The 17,056-nt window shown below is 40.6% G+C and overlaps 2 protein-coding genes across 2 annotated transcripts in view; one reads left to right on the forward strand and one right to left on the reverse strand.

Annotated features, from left to right (window-relative positions):
- Positions 1–17,056, reverse strand: part of LOC139994172 (uncharacterized) — a 243,828-nt gene that overhangs the window by 169,322 nt on the left and 57,450 nt on the right. The window lies entirely within an intron of this gene.
- LOC139994166 (zwei Ig domain protein zig-8) overlaps positions 1–17,056 on the forward strand; it is a 107,354-nt gene that overhangs the window by 34,041 nt on the left and 56,257 nt on the right. The window contains exon 2 of the mRNA XM_072016558.1: positions 8,165–8,424. Coding sequence (XP_071872659.1) covers positions 8,268–8,424 — 157 coding nt within the window. The 5' untranslated portion in view covers positions 8,165–8,267. The remainder of the gene's footprint in view (positions 1–8,164; positions 8,425–17,056) is intronic.

Below are 17,056 nucleotides of genomic sequence, written 5' to 3' on the forward strand. Positions count from 1 at the left end.
CTTATTTTTCTCGTTCTCGGTGAAGCGGTTCAAACGCTGCAAGCCTCTTTTCCATATTTCCTAAGCTCTCTCCGCCTATCTTTAAATTTCTGTCTCGGTTACACGCTGACCTCCTTTCTTTCTCCTTCTCTATCAGCTTACGGTAGCGTTTACCGTTTGTCTAATTTCAACTCCACGTCACGTTCCCATTCCTTTTCCACTTGTAATCCCTTTTTTTCCCACCCAACTCTCTAATTGTCCCGTGTTTCCACTAGGGAAACGTGCACGCAGGCGTCCCACAGAGAACAGCTACAAGATCGGTTCCTTACTGCACATCTACAGCTTTACGCGTGTTATAAATTGCGAATTAACTTGGTCGATTTTTATCGATCGACCGATTTACGTAGACGGAAAGTAACTGTTTGAAGTAGCAAGTAAAGAGATGTAATTAATAAAAAAGAAGATTAATTATCAAATTTTCCTCCTACGAACCGTATAGTTACGTGCACTGTGTCGATTAACGATAAGCGTCAACCGTTAATTTACGTTCTTCGTTGTTCGATTGTTCTACGAATTAAAATTTTTCACAAAAATTATTTCTTTAATAGCGTCACTCCTTGTAACAGCAAAACGATAAATTACTTTACGTAATAAAGTAAATTATTTCAAAGAATAAAAGTTAGTTAATGAAGGCAAAACTGAGGAGAAACTTCTGCATCATAGTGATCCATCATCTTAAATTGGATACAGCAATTTAACATGCAAACTTTTCCGAAGAGAAAAATTTTCTTTATTACGAGCAAATGGTCGCGTGTATTAATACATAATAGTGGATTATAAATTGACATTAATTGGAAGAAACCATGTCCGTAGTTCCTACGTAAACGCCAAAGTGTGACCTATTTTAAGCAAGCAGTTACAATAAATTAGAAGTTACGAGCAGAAAGCAATATTGGAAAAGAAGCCTGTTATCGACATTCATTGCACACGTTGTCTACCCTTGCATTAAACTTTACCACATTTACTCTATAAGCATACATTTCCGCCGTCTGTTTCTTCTATAAAAAGGTAGCTCATCGGTCGTTTAATTTCGAAAAATATTTCTGCGATAATTGATTAACGATAAACTCTAAGAAAGAAAAAAGATCTTTTCTTACCACAAAGCGTTGATTAACAACCAGCGTGACTAATTACTGTTATATAGAAAAACGTTCTTTACCTATTTCATGTTACAAAGTTGTTAATTTTGTTTACCTCGTTGATGGGTGTTCTACACGGTAAAGAAAATTCAAATTTTTAATTAAATATTTCTCTATGAGTTTCAGCCACGATTCGATGGTCCAAGTAAAATTTTTAATCTCTTAGATGATAAACAATTCAGTTCATATTTAAATTACGGTGGAAGGTTTTGCGTACTCCCGAACGAACAATATTTATTCGTGAAATTTATTGGGAAAAGAACGTTCAAACAGCGAATCGCGATTAATTTGTTTCGTCACGAAACGAACGAAGCGAAGGAGAATTCAACTCGCGTGTTTACGTCAACTTTCTCAATGGAAATCCCATTCAAGCGATACACGAAACTCGCGCGAAAAAGGTGGAGCGATCGCTATTCTCTTCCCCATCGCTTTTTCATTGTCCGGAAATCCACATTCCATCTAACGGTCCATCGTTCTGCAAACTGCAAATCGAATTGACATCGAATAGCGAACCCCTCGTACTTACGCAAACGATATTTTCCCCCGTTTCTGAACCTTTCACGCCTGTATACGTGCTAATCCCAAAGATAAAACGCTTCGAGACACACGAACTTCTTGTACTGAGAATATAAATGACGGAATTTTGTGATCATTTCTGGAGAAACCTTTGAACTATTACGAAAAAGTGTTTGATTTAATCGTAAAACTGTTATGCGTATATTGGGTTGGCAACTAAGTGATTGCGGATCTTGTCATTGGAATGTATTGACAAATCCCGCAATCACTTAGTTTCCAACCCAATATTTGAGATTACTGTAAAATCAATCAAATACGTGGGACGAAAATTTTCTACTTCTGTTTATTGAGATGCGTGTAATTTTGTGCGCTAGACTAGATTAGCCGCGTAGTAGTAGTGACACACGTGTGTGAATACGAGTGTATGCAAGCATGTGCGTGTCCAGCGTCTGGAAAAACAGATGAATGCAACTGTTCCGTTGGCAGTGTAATATGGAAGATGCTGAGACAAAGAAAGCGCCGAGACGCGTGCAAATGTATATCGACGAAGATCCTGGAAATCGTTTGTTCAATAAATCGAAAACTATTTTAATATGAATTCTAAGTGTAACCTTGATATTCCTTTACTTTTATTTCGGTGATTAAGATTCACAATTCTCAGCACTGTTACTTGAAATACGGCCGATACTGTCACTTTCTTATCCATTGGTGGAATCAAGTTAGAGGGCAACAATATATAAAAATATAAAATAATAAAAATATATAAATATAAAAAGACACGATGAGATATTTTAAAAAAAGATGAATGATACGTAAAATGATACTTTGTATTTCGTATCATGTATTACGCGAATTGTATATACAGCGAAGGATCAAATGTATTTAGTTTACATACGTCGATCTTAAATTACGCTGTATCTCTCTCGTCATCCCTTCATTATCCTGCAACTGATCGGCGGATACTGCTACATGAATGGCTGTCAGAAATTAGATCAAAGTGTTACAGTTTGGTTAGGATCACGACTGTGCGTGTCACGTTGTGGGTCTGTAACATGCCACATATTACTGGCCTCGCAATTGTAGCTTATGAGACGCTCGTGTAACAGTTCCATCATACATATCGTAGTACATGGTTTGTATCTGTACTCGGATGAAAACTAAGCTTCGAATAAAACGCTTTTCTTTCGTATCTCGCATCTATTCTTTGTATAGGAAATCATCTTTCGGTCGCTTGTATCAGGTTGTCCGAAAAGTTTCTTTCGTTTTATAAGAAAGTAGTAGATGCACAATATTTTTTGTTTTATTGAATTACGATCCATTTTGTAGTAATAGAATAAAAGGGATCATACATAAATCCATAAAATAATATAAAATAAAAAATGTGCATCTACTGTTTCACTTATGAAACGAAAGAAATTTTGGGAGCAACCTAATAAAATATTTTCCTACCATGTACAGCTTTTATCATTTCATTTGTACAATATAACTAATTAAATCCGACTGTAATAAATTTCGAGTCATTCGAAGAACGCCTCGATGGAAAATAATTCCAATACGAATACTACGAATTTTCGTAGCCACTGTAGATGAGAAAAGTCCGATCAGCGGTAACAGCAATTGCCTTCTTAAATATTAGAACACTTGGTTTTACGTAAAAGCGGACAGTTGGCATAAATAATTAAGGAAACCATCAATCCGCCGTGATTCCCGTAACTTGGTTTCGAATAATAATGGTGCTATTCAACGACCGGCGACATTTAGTATCCTCGAACCGGTTGCTTGCTATTCTGATAGATACGCTTGTCCACCAAATGCAGATAGGAGCGTGACATTTAGCCGCAGATATTTCGAGTCGGTGATATTTCAACGAAGAATAGATATATAATCGATGCCCACGACTAGACAGATCAAGTGCGAAGCGTCGTTCTAAGATAAGACGCGTTGTTAAGTTTTTAACCGGTTGCTTGCCTCGTTATTCTCGCACGCGGTTTTCACTCTGTTGACCTATTCAACGATCACAGAAAAGATGTTCGAGCCGGTAATTAAATGGATGAAACTGCGCTTATCCCTATACATTTTTGAATTTTCATCAACAGTCGAGACGCTTTTCGCGCGACTCATTACGTTGCCAAGCGGCTATGTTCTTCACGTGCCTTTTTCTTTCGCTCTCTCTTTCAGCTAGTCGAGACGAAGCGATAAAGATAGGCGTGACGATTAAACGAAGTCTCGTCGCTTTAAAATTTCCGGGATAAATGCCAGTTAAACTTCACGTAGGAAATGTAAAACGTCTTTCAACTATTGTTCGCCAACGCTGCCCGGGATAATTCGCTTCGGCCTTGCCGTTACTCGGATCACACGAACGAGATGCGATTGAAAAGAATAACTGCACGGTAAATTTCAAAGGAACGTTCGTTTAACGCGATTCTATTTCCGCTGTGCAAGCGCGAATTACATAAATGGCATTATATTAATCGTCTTTAACAGCTACAAGTAGCGCCAATTATCCGATGTTAATCACGGTCGCTCTTTCTATTCAGATATAATTTTGTGTGCTGGACTGGATTAGCTGTGTGTAGTGACACACGTATGCGAATATGAGCGCGCACAGCGTCTGGAAAAACAGACGAATGCAACTGTTCCGTTAGCGGTGTGGTATGGAAGATGCTGAGACGCGTGCAAATGTATATCCAAGAAGATCCTGGAAATCGTTTATTAAATAAATCTAAAACTATTTTAATATAAATTGCAAGTGTAAATTTAGTGTTCCTATACTATTATTTCGGCTATTAAGATCCAAAATTCTCAACATATACCATATACGATGTTGACGTCGAACGAGAAACGATATATTTTGATCTTCATCCTTTGTAATTATTATTGAGATATAATTTTGTGTGCTGGACTAGATTAGCCGTATGTAGTGACACACGTATGCGAATATGAGCATGTACAGCGTCTGGAAAAACAGATGAATGCAACTGTTCCGTTAGCGGTGTGGTATGGAAGATGCTGAGACGCGTGCAAATGTATATCCAAGAAGATCCTGGAAATCGTTTATCAAATAAATCTAAAACTATTCTAATATAAATTGCAAGTGTAAATTTAGTGTTCCTATACCATTATTTCGGCTATTAAGATCCAAAATTCTCAACATATAGCATATACGATGTTGACGTCGAATGAGAACCGGTATATTTTGATCTTCATCTTTTATAGTTATTATTGAGATATAATTTTGCGTGCTGGACTAGATTAGCCATGTGTAGTGGTACACGTATGCGAATATGAGCGTGTACAGCGTCTAGAAAAACAGACGAATGCAACTGTTCCGTTAGCGGTGTGGTATGGAAGATGCTGAGACGCGTGCAAATGTACATCCAAGAAGATCCTGGAAAGCGTTTATCAAATAAATCTCAAACTATTTTAATATAAATTCTAAGTGTGATCTTAGCGTTGCTTTACTTTTATTTCGGCGATTAAGATCCACAATTCTCAACAGTCTCCTTTCAAATGATAATTCTGACGAATCTTTACGCTTTGGGAATTCAATCAAAATTTCCGTACAAGTCTCGGTGAAATTTAAGAAACCTGGAGATATCTTCTTCGATATTCTGATTTTGAACGATCTTTATTTCTGCTTTTCATTCCTATGCATTCCACGCGAGGAAAATATATCGCGTCTCTTCTCAAACATCAAACGCAATACACCGTGCACTGTTGTTCGAGTCAAGCAACGCGAACTAGATAAGAGCTTGGACTCGACAGTCGACATATTGTAACTCGTAATAAGCGAATAACAAAAAGTTATGCAATTCTATAAGCAACTTTTCAAACGATCGTAGGATATATCGATACTCTGGCTAATTTTTAATCTACGGTCCCTTAAATTTAAGATCGCAAAGGATCCTCTATCCTGCATCGAGATATCGGCAGACGCATTTACCCCTGAAACCCTGATCCTTTCTCGCAAACTTTCTCGCGAACGTGTCAAAGGAAGAATGTGTGTTTCTTGGTCGGCGAAATTCGCGTCGATCTTCGGCCAAGTTGCACGGAGTTTCAGCGATTTTTCGAGATGCCACGGGGATGAAAGGGATACGCCGACGACCTGGATGCTTGAATAGATCATTCTCGGTCGGGCTGCCGAATGTTCTGTGCGGTGCATCGACGGATACTTCCATCTGTGTAGGGTGCATGCAATGGCGTGCATTCGTACTTTGATCACATCTCCGTTAGAATAGCTGCCGCCTCCTGCCGTCTCTCCCGCCCCTGTCCTCTGTTCGTCGCTTTACAAGCTTTGAATGATCGCGGCTTTTCGAAACGAGACTTTGACAGTATTTACGCGCTAGCGAAAAATCGTTTAGAATCGACCGCTCGTGTCAAACGATGACGCGCTTGAAAAATTACTTGACCCAAAAGTTAATTTGTCGCGTTGATCGCGTCGTATCTAATGCATCACGCTGACACGTGCAGTCGGCCACAGATACTGGAAATAGATATCGACACAGTTAAATACGAGTCGTTTAGAAAAATGTGAACGTTAATTTCAATTATTCAGCAAATGATCGATGTACTGTAAGAATATAAAACTAAAAACGATAAATAAAACTAACAACGCTGGTTCGCTCTAACTTCATCGATATCCCATAACTTTCATCGTCCGTCCACTTGCGCGTTTCTTCCCCGCTGTATTTTCCTTTTGGTCTCGACGATCAACATCCATACAGAGTCACTTGTGTCGCGTATTCGCGCCAACAAAGTCTCGTAGCTGTAAACGTAACCGTAAATTCGATTCGAGATGCGGCAGCGAAATTGCATTCGTGTTCTCTAAGTGCTGCACCGAGGAGCAGCTTATCTCGTAAGGGATAGATCGTGTAGAAGCATGTACGCGCAAGTAGATTGCCAGGGATTGCTGAAATTTTATACCGCGTTGCGCGGTAAAGAGCGCACTGGATTACACGCGAGAAGCTCGTGTTTTCCATTTGCATCTTCCGTAATTTTTCTTCGCTAACGAAATGCAAATTGACTGTCGGCTACAAATGTTTATTATGCGGATTAAATCGTACAACGTTTGTGAAACTTGCGCGAACCGACGTACCACGCGTATGACCGTGTCGTGAAAATATTCCTGAAAATTGTGTATCTCGCTGGACGATTGCGTTTAATCCATCGTTGCAGGCTTTCTGTCGATAATTCACGTTCATCTGGAGGGAATCGAGCCATAACTATGATCAATGAGAACCGAATCATACGCCAAACGCACTTCCATTCGCAATCCAAGTTATTATTGCATTCTCGACAACGTTATTACCAACTACGTATGATTGCCTGTGTTAATAGTTATCTGACTATGATAAAGCGTTCTATGACGTAACACGATTCCATCGGTAATCGCGCCTTTTGCCATCGTCGTATTCATCGTCGTATCATCATCGTCGGTTTTTGGATAAAACGTTGATTCTATTTCCGCTGTCGACGAAATTGCCAAATAAAATTGTTATTTCGATGAAAACTTGGGTCGTTTTGATTTTACCAGCACGTTCGCACGACCTGTTACTTTCCATCGTTTTATATGTTACGGTATTTAGTTTATGAGCAGATCTCGTTTCAACGTAACGTAGTGTCCGAAACGAACAGAGTAATTATACTTCGCGTGCCGATGTATCGAGTTTCGCATCAAATTTTACAAAATGAAAATATCCTATTCTGACCTACATTTGTAAAATAATATCGCTATCGATCTGTTTTGATATCGATGCTTGATATTGAACGAGCATAACTCGTATTCGAGAAACCACAGATTGCGCGATGGATTAAATTAAACATGTGACAAGCGTTTGAAATATATATTTCCATTATCTTTTGGCCGCGGAATGCCATTTTTCTTTTTTTCGATAAACCGGAGCAGCGGTAAAAAAAATTTGCATCACAAAGTTGCGGCAATTTTTATTTCGTAGATAGAGAATATTTTCGCAAACGAAAAACCGAATATTTCGTTATGCGCATAAATTTCGCCTCTTCTTTTACATATTTTACGCTGCTCAAATATCCGCGCTCCACTAATTATTCCAGCTCGTATTATTTCCATCCGTCTCTTATCTCGATTTTCCAGAAGTCGTAGAAAGTCTTCATCGTGTAAATATTGATCCTCCGCTCACTCCGGAAAATGGACAAACTACGTCGCTGGTGATCCAACCAAGTTGCGAATTTTCCCGCAGTTCTCGACCAACAGACTCGCCTCGGTACCGTATCAACTTCCTTCGTCTATTAAGATCAGCTGGCAAAAATCTTGCAAACGCGCAGATGGCAAATATCAATTTGCCAGCCGCTTTCACCGCAAAGTACATAAACTGCGCGGCTTTTGGCGGGAACGCGCATTCATCGGATATTCGCTTTCGCGAATTTTCCTTTAGACGTTGAAGAAACACCGCGATGGCTACTGTTGGACTTTCAAGCCGCTGTTTGGATTTCAGAGACAGCGGAACGGCTGGGATTGGGTTTCCGTCGGTGGCCCGGTAAAATCAACAGACGCCGCGAAATATCAGAAGCTTCGGGGGATGCGAAAACCGGAGGACGATGTCGATGAGACCGGCCTGGGGGCCCAAGTTGTTTCTCGTGCTGGTGACGACCACGATCGTTATCGGCAATTATCAGCGACATCGCGAGAGGACTCATTTGCGCGAGCAGCTCGTTAACAGCCACAAAGTCACCAGGAACGTCACTCGATTGCAAGGTAAGTTCTATTTAAACCTGACCAATTGCTCACTTCGATCATTCAGTTTCGGACTATTCATATTCGTTCGATTCGTTCGTCGAACGTTACGTTCAATTTTAGAAATTCCGTCGGCTTCGATTTTCCAAAACTCCATTTTACGTGCACCAGTTGTATCACGAGTCCGTGTTTCTACGTAAGAATCTTGAAACTCGAAATCCACCTATCTTCGATATAGCTAATTCGTTCTTTTTTTTTCTCTCTCTTTGTCTTTTAGAAATATCAATTCCAATTGTCGAGAATATTCGCGTACGATGGGAACTCTCGTCGCGAGCGATCTCGTACAGACCGTGAGTTAGCGATGTAGACGAGGTTTCCGCCAATTCTCTATATTTGGACACGCCGAACTGATATCGTTACGAGCGAGAAAACGTGCGCCGAATACGCGTGTCGAAGCTACCTGAAAAATATTTCGCGAAGAAAACGACGCGTCGAGTAAAAACATTGCGCAAGCATAAAGCCAATCGTTTACAGACTCGTCGTTCTTTCGGAACTTCTTTCGTGGCCTAATCCGGTACAATTTCTTGTTTACTGATTTCAGTTTGGAAAAAATTCGGGGCAAACAGTTGTAAACCGTGGTAATCGAAGCGGAAGTAACAAATGAAACGATCGCTGTATAGACGATAAGTTGTTCGTTCGTTTAAAGCACTACTAATTTTTCTGCGGTCGTAAGTGGAACGTATGCAAGCCAGCTATACTATTTTGAGTCGTACTTTCGAGACTTTTTTCTAACCGTGCAACAAAAAACGAGCCGCGCAACGGGACTAAAAAAAGCGCGGCAACGTATGTTTTACGTCTTTCCAAGCATTTTGTTCTTTTACTGTTCTCAATTTACTTCCAACCGTAACAAGAAAAGGCAAACAGAAAACGTAGGCACAATTAAAACACACCAAGTAAAAATTCGGATAATTTTGCTTTTAGAAATCATGTTGTCCCTGTACGTCGTAGATTGTTCTTTTCCTCGAACGTACGACAGTGTCGCGTAAAATAAAAAAAGGGAATTTATTTATTATTACATTATGTGTATCCTAGCGATGTTGATACTCCGAGGCAAAACAACAACATGATTCGAATTGTCCTGTAGCTCGTGCGCCGCTTCATAGGTAAATGAAGTCGATGTATCGTGTCGTTGCCGCACGGCTCGAAATTTTCAGATTTTGCTGAATTTTTAAACCTTCTGTCCGTTTCTGTTCGAGGATTCATCCCGGTTTCTATCGTAGTATCGTGGACCAAAAAGCCTAAAAATATCGGGTAAACCATAAACATCGTCGCGAGTCGAGGTGCCGTCAGGCTCATCGATGTGTTGTCACGTAGAATAAAAGAAGAGAAATCGAAGACGAAAAATAAAAGATAGAAATAAAAAGGGAGAATTTATTTCTTAGCACTTGGTTTACACTAACTACAATTCACTTCCGAACTCCAGCCGCGACTTTTCAAGACCGAAGCTCTTACAACTTGACTTTCGGCGGAATTCGATTCTTTTTCTTCGTCGTCCCTCGATATCCCCACTATCCACGCGTTTGTCGGGCGTTCTCGAACATTCGGCGAAAGGATCGTTGGGATATCGAGGGTTCATTAGGCATTTCGCTTCGGCGACATACATCGTCGCCGAGTGCCGCCACATCTTTATTTCCGTCGTCATCCCATCGGTTCCGAACCGCGGCCTGGTCTCTCGTGTGGTTGGCGTCACAACAGCGTCGTATTACAGCTATAGATTGTTGTTTCTTTCACTCGCGGAGAGACGCGATCGCGAGGAAGCACGTCGACGGGAGCCGTAAACTCCCGTTACGATTAGACGATCGACGCCGCGAAATGATCGATCCCCTATTTCGGTTAGGATAATAGAGATAGTTCAATCGAATATGACACTGATATAACAAATTATAAGTTACAGTTTATTCCAACAACTTTGTAACGAATATAGTTACACTGGTGCGTATGTATAAGTTAAGTAGGTGACTGATCTAAAGGTGGAAAGCCGGTCAAAGGTGATGACCGTTCGAAAGATGGAAAATCAGTGCCGTTCGGTGACGATGCTGTGGCGGAGGAAAGCTAAGGATGGGTGTGTCTCGCGCACGGAACCATCGGATTTGTTGATGACAATTTTGGCTAGGAAAGTGAGGGCCATGGACGTTGCTTCTGATTGGATAATAGACGGCTGGTGGACTAGGAAAGGGTCTTAGCCGCCCTCGAAAGAAAGTCGCTAACGGAAGATACCGAACGTGAGAGAAACCAACTTTCCCGTATCTTCCCGTAGTAGACAAAAATGTAAAAAACACTGGAAATAAAAGATGCTTGTTTGGTCTGAAGGACCTTAACTATGAAAATGCCAAGATTTATAGTGGGTCTTTGAGAATATTGAGATTATTAAGAATATTGCTGGTCCCTGATGTGGATCGAGATGTGGTTGATGTTACAGCACTTCGGCTCTCTCGCGACATTTTTTACAGTTCACCCGATATCTTTTAGGCCTTTCGTCCACGATGCTACAAGATTATAACATACTTTTCTTCTGTCATCATCTTATAGCTTCAGCAAGTACAGTGAAATTTGCAACATCCTATTTCCTTCATTAGCAAACTAGTTACCGTTGTGCAAGGCTGTTTAATATTTATCGATACCGGCAACTTGTAACTCGCGACTCGTAACGTTTCAACGTGTTTAACGAAAGAAAAGCTCGATCAAAGGAAAGCTGCACGAAGGCAAGTTGTAATAAAAAAAGGAATAGACGATCATAAAAGCAATTTCGGGGATGTCGAGCGACACGTCAAAGGCCGAACAGGAGCGGACATATCGCCAACGTTGATTTCTGGGTACGCGGCTAAAGTATCGAGCCACGATGAAAAACGAGTGGCAACGTCATGGCGCGTCGTTTTCGATGGCGTCGACGCCGTTCCGCGTCCGACGCGTACGTTCCGCCGCCTGATTCACGAGTTTATCAGTGATTTACCTGCGGGAAAATTCGCCGTCAGATTGTTTCGCGTTTCAGCCACCAGACTGAGCGACAACGATGAAAATACGCTTCAACAAACTTCTTAACCCGCTTGCACCTCCGAGTGTTCGCACGCTCTCTGGGCGTTAGCTTCGTTTCGAAATTTTTGTTACAGACAGAAACGCTTCGGACAAATCCACGAGGAATTTTTATTATTTGCGAAAGTTTCTCGTAATGGTTTTTCTCCGACTTTCTTCTCGAACAGTCGCTTTTCAGAGAAATTCTGCGCAAAGTGAACTGCCGATACGGAAAACTTCTACTTGTGAGTTAATTTTTCGTGGAGAAAATGAAGATGAGAAGTGGGTGGAAGAAGCTTGAGAATTTTAAACGAAACGACGGCGTCAATGGAATATTTGCCTGGGATATTAAACTTCGACGTTCAAAAAATCTTCTTCGGTTAAAATGTCCTATCTAGCGTTGCGAAATTGAAGAAAACCGAAGTTTCATCGTTTTCTTCTCCATTTCCATCTCCTCTTCCTTCGAATATTAAATAAAATATTCAGTCGCTATCTCGTAACGATAATCTTAGCAGCGTTATCGTAACAATATAATCTTGTAATTTTTAAAAGACAGAAAATACGCGGTAGGAAATGTTTTAAACATCAAAGTATCCTATAAAACGAAGAAACGTCAAATAGAATGTTTCAACTAAGGAGAGCAACTTCGGTTGTAACACGACAATTTCTCCCTATCAGAAATATTTTCTATGACGAAATAAAATTTATTTCAGGAGAGTAGAAATACTAATTCAGGAATCGTCGTGATTTACACGCTATTTAGTTCGATCTCTACTGAGAAACATCGATGTCGCGAATTCGCACTTCAAACATCGTTACATCGAATTAAAATCGCTTTGCAAGCCATGCGTTACGAAGAGCGTTTGCAGAGTTACCAGATCTTCTATTATGCGAACATTTCCAAGTAATGGAGAACAAATACGGGGAAAGCCAATGACGAAGAGGACGCGATTAAATACGCTTTTGTCGAGAAGCGGATCATCTCTTTACTTTTCCAGGGCGAATTATTTTACTCGTTTAATCCCATTTTGTAGCCTCGTTTCCCACCTCGTCGTTAAAGCATGACGTAACTCGTGAACCAGACTTGCATCCTGATAAATATATTTACGATTTTATTCCTTTATAGCGTTATAAATCGTACGATCGACGTCTGTACAGGCTTGGAAAGAGGAAAACGAGAGACAAACGAACGAAGGACAGCTTTGTTTCGTTTTAATTATCCACCGAGTCTAACATTGTCGTTCATCGCGTGAAAAAAACGGCGCTAGCTGTGTCGGCGAAAACTAAGTATATATAATTAACTGTTATTTAACACCCTGGAATCTCGTTACGAAGTATCGCAAATTAAAAAAGTTTTTCGCGGTATTGTGCCTTGCGTATTGTTTTCGTTTAGTTGCAAAGTTAATAAATCCGCGACAAATTGAAGCGAAAAATCAGGGGAAAACGTACCGCTCGCGGATGCTACAGGTGCGTCATCGAAAGTCATAAATTCACGTCAGCTTTGCTTAACTGGACAGGTGGAACCAACTACGTATCTATCTACGTCGTTGTAAGTGAAATTCATATTTTCAATCTTGTGCCTTCAACGATATATTTCGATAGCTATCCTCCGTAATCGGGATTTTTGCAACAATTTCTACAGGCTGGCCAATTATCCGAATTCTTCTTTGAGCGATTGAAATTCTTACGTATCACGCTGTCGTTTACAGCGCTCCGATTCAATTAAGTTGAACTATTCAAGCAACGACGCGTCTCTTCTAGTTCGTCATTGTCTAAAACACTGTACAATGAAACATCTTGCGTCTAATAACTGCTCATAGCGAATCATTGAACCAGATTCAATCTACAAATAATTACATACTGCAGCTGGTCCCCATTGTCGTGTTGGAACAAAACAGACGCAACACAATCTTGTCTCGTTAGACAGAGTATTCAGACTTAGTAATAATCGCGTAATATTAGTAATAATTGAAATTATATCGATGTACGAGAGTGGCGGTAATATCCTCAAGAGACACGTTCTATTCAAGAGACAGATTCAGATCGATTAAAATCTCCTTACGATCGTGTGCTTGTGAAATTACAGCGCCCCTTTAGGGTTGATCGCGAAGTTCGAGGTATCAGGACGTCGGAATTGTAGTTCGTACAGATAATTAATTAAGACACTTGTTACTACGCGTATTTCGCTCTGGATTGTTCTAATGTCATTCAACAGTGTTAAAATATTTGCTTGCAAATGCCTTCGATGACGAGTTACGGATATCCATAATCGCAGGTTTATAGAAACGATGGAGTTTTTGCTTGGAGCAGTCAATTTTCGTATTTTTCTAAAGTACAACGTTCGAAGACTAAGATACTTTGGGAAATTTCTTTAACAAAATACAATAATGTTGACGTGGTCACCGCTTCTAAGAAAACTCTGCATCTGGTGTTTTTAGTTTTCTCAAGCACCGAAGCCATCGACAGCGTATAGGCGAAAGACTGGGACGAAGACAGACCATAAACGGTACACAGGCGACGATGGCTTCAGGGCTTTCGGTCATAGGGTAACACTGCAGCTTGCAGATCTGGACCAGCTCAAATTATATTCCTACTTGTATTTACACTTCTGTATTAAAATATATTTTCTATCTTACAATTTATCCACGTGTTTCTTCATTCACATACATCTAATAACCTCAACAGTAATCTTCAACTGTGTGATATTGTTGAAGTGATCACCACTTCTAAGAAAACTCTACATTTGGTGTTTTTAGTTTTCTCAAGCACCGAAGCCATCGACAGCGTATAGGCGAAAGACTGGGACGAAGACAGACCATAAACGGTACACAGGCGACGATGGCTTCAGAGGTTTCGGTCATAGGGTAACACTGCAGCTTGCAGATCTGGACCACCTTAAATTATATTCCCACTTGTGTTTACACTTCTGTATTAAAATATATTTTCTACCGTTTAGTCGACCGTTCGCGGAGAGACGCGATCGCGAGAAAGCACGTCAACGGGAGTCGTAAATTCCCGTTACGATTAGATAATCGACGCCACGAACCGATCTATGTCCTTATTTCTGTTAGGATAATAAGGGTGGTTTAATTCAGTTTACACCGAATTAACACGTATAACGATGTTTATTCCAACAGCTTAGTATAGACGATAATTACACTGATGCGTATGTACAAGTTGAGTAAGTGATTGATTTAAGTGTAGAGACCCGTTACAGTTATGTGTTGACTATTCCAACGGTGAAGAATAAGTGAAGTTCAGTGACGATGTTGTGTCGAAGGAAAGCTAGCGATGGGTGTGTCTAGCGCACGGGACCATCGGATTTGTTGATGATATTTTTGATTAGGAAAGTGAGGGCAGTAGACATTGTTTCCGATTGGATAATAAGAAGGTTGATGGACTAGAAAGGGTCTTAGCCGCCCTCGATAGAACGTTGCTAGTGGGAAGCATCGTACGCGAGAAAAACTAACTTTCCCGTGTCTTCTCGTAGTAAAGAGATGTTTTTTCGGTCTGAAGGACCTTAGCTAGATATTCCCGAGTTTTATGATAGGTCCTTAGGGCTATCGAGGGTACGCAATAAGGATGTGCGGACATCTGGATACCGTCTTACCCGCGATGTGCGACCTGGTCTAGGTAGAGTGTCGCCGACGTAACATCTACTTTACAATTTATCCACGCGTGCCTCTGTTCACATATCTAATAACCTCAGCAAATAACACGTTACGATATTTGGCTCTGCCACTGTCGACGTTACATCGACCAATAGTTGATGTATCGCTTCTTGCGACAATTACCGAGCCTTCGGTTCTTTGAAAACTCTTAATTCGTTTTAATCTCTATTCCGTTATTCGTCGTTCTTGTTTAAATAACTGTTCGAAGATGCACGTTCGCCGAATTTTATACTTTCACGCCTCTCCATAACAATAATACCTGCACCGATTAACGTACCTTCGTTTGTCTACGCTTTCGAGGAAGCTTTTAGTCTTCGGGTTCGTCAGATCGATGGAGTATCTTCACGGATCAGGAAAGTTCATCGGTAGATATTTTACGGTAGAATAACGGCCCGGGCCGCGCAATTAAGTGCGCCACGCCGGAGAATCTACGATTCCGTTTTAATATAATAAACGACGCGTGGGGATAGGAAGTCGAAGAGTAAGGAAGCGAGCACGTTTAATTACCAGCTCCTCGGGAGTTGATCAATGTACGCGGCTAAGCTCAGAAACCGAGTCGAACATGGCGGTGATTCGTCTAGCGGGAAAGTTACAGCCAACTTTCTTGCCGTCCAACTATTCGAACCTACGGCCACCGGAACTTTCGTTTCGCAGCCGCCTTTTACGACATAACTCCATCGACCGACCACTCCGCCACGGTCCATGCTAAATAAACGCGGTTACCATCCTTACCATTGCTGCTGGCTGCTTAATTTTCTATCTCTCTCCTAGTTCGGTCTTCCTTTCTCTCTTCTTTCCTTTTTGAGGTGCAAAACGGAGTACGTAAGGCGAAACCTGCGACAAACAGGTCATCTAAATATCTAAAAATAATTCGGAAAACGGAATTTTTTACCGTCGCGTGTAATGCTCTTGAAATAGCGCAACTGTCTTGACAAATTTTTTCGTACGAGAACAAACAAAGCAGATGCCTTACAGTCGGAGAGAAAAATAACGCAGGTAGGTTTTATTTATTATATACAAATAATTGAGAGAAGCGTGTACAGTTTTGTGTAAACGAGCCATTTAACGTTTAACGAAATTTCGTCGACACTTGTTTCCTCTGTTTGCTGCGTATCTTCGTCTCCGACTTCCTCGATGTTCCGTTTCTCGTGATTCACTCTATATGCGATCAAGTTGAAAGCTAATTGCCCTATCGTTAGCGTATTTCACCGAGATTCACAAGGTTGGAGAGAACAATATTACAGCAGCTTTTCAAACAAACGATGAGAAAAATTGAAGAAAATGGCTGGAATTTATTCGGGGGAACTTTGCGGATAAATAATTGAAAAGCGTTGAACGCGTCCGAGTGTCTGCTGGAATTTCCAACGGTGAATTAGTAATTTCGCGTTCGTCTTCGAATCATTTGCCTCCTTGTTCACGCGCTTTTCATCGTTAAAGCGAATCGAAGCGAGAATAAGAGTTTCACGGTACTTGAAATGGCAAGGGATTTGATTTTACGATATAAGACTCCCTTTAACTTGCAAAAGTTATTAATCTCGCGGAAATTGACGAGGAGTAACTGCTGCGAAGATCGTTTTCGAGAAATTCGATTTATAACCCAAGTTTCAGACTGTGTTTTGATCGAAGCAGGATCTCAAAGCAACACCATAATTGATAACAAGTATAACAAGTGTATCCTATAGGAATAATCGTTTCGTGCGTGTAGATATTTAAACGCGATACGATCTCTTCGAGTATCGTTGAAGCAAATCATACGATTTATCGTATCGATGATAGTGTCGCGTAAAATAAAAAAAGGAAATCGAAGATGTAAATGGAAGATAAAAATAAAAAAATAAAAAAGAACATTTATTTCTTAACACTTGTTTTACACTAGCTACAATTTACTTCTGAACTCTAGGCAAGACTTCGCA

Source organism: Bombus fervidus, chromosome 14 (genome assembly GCF_041682495.2).
Source record: "Bombus fervidus isolate BK054 chromosome 14, iyBomFerv1, whole genome shotgun sequence".
Classification (NCBI taxonomy): Eukaryota; Metazoa; Arthropoda; class Insecta; order Hymenoptera; family Apidae; genus Bombus; species Bombus fervidus.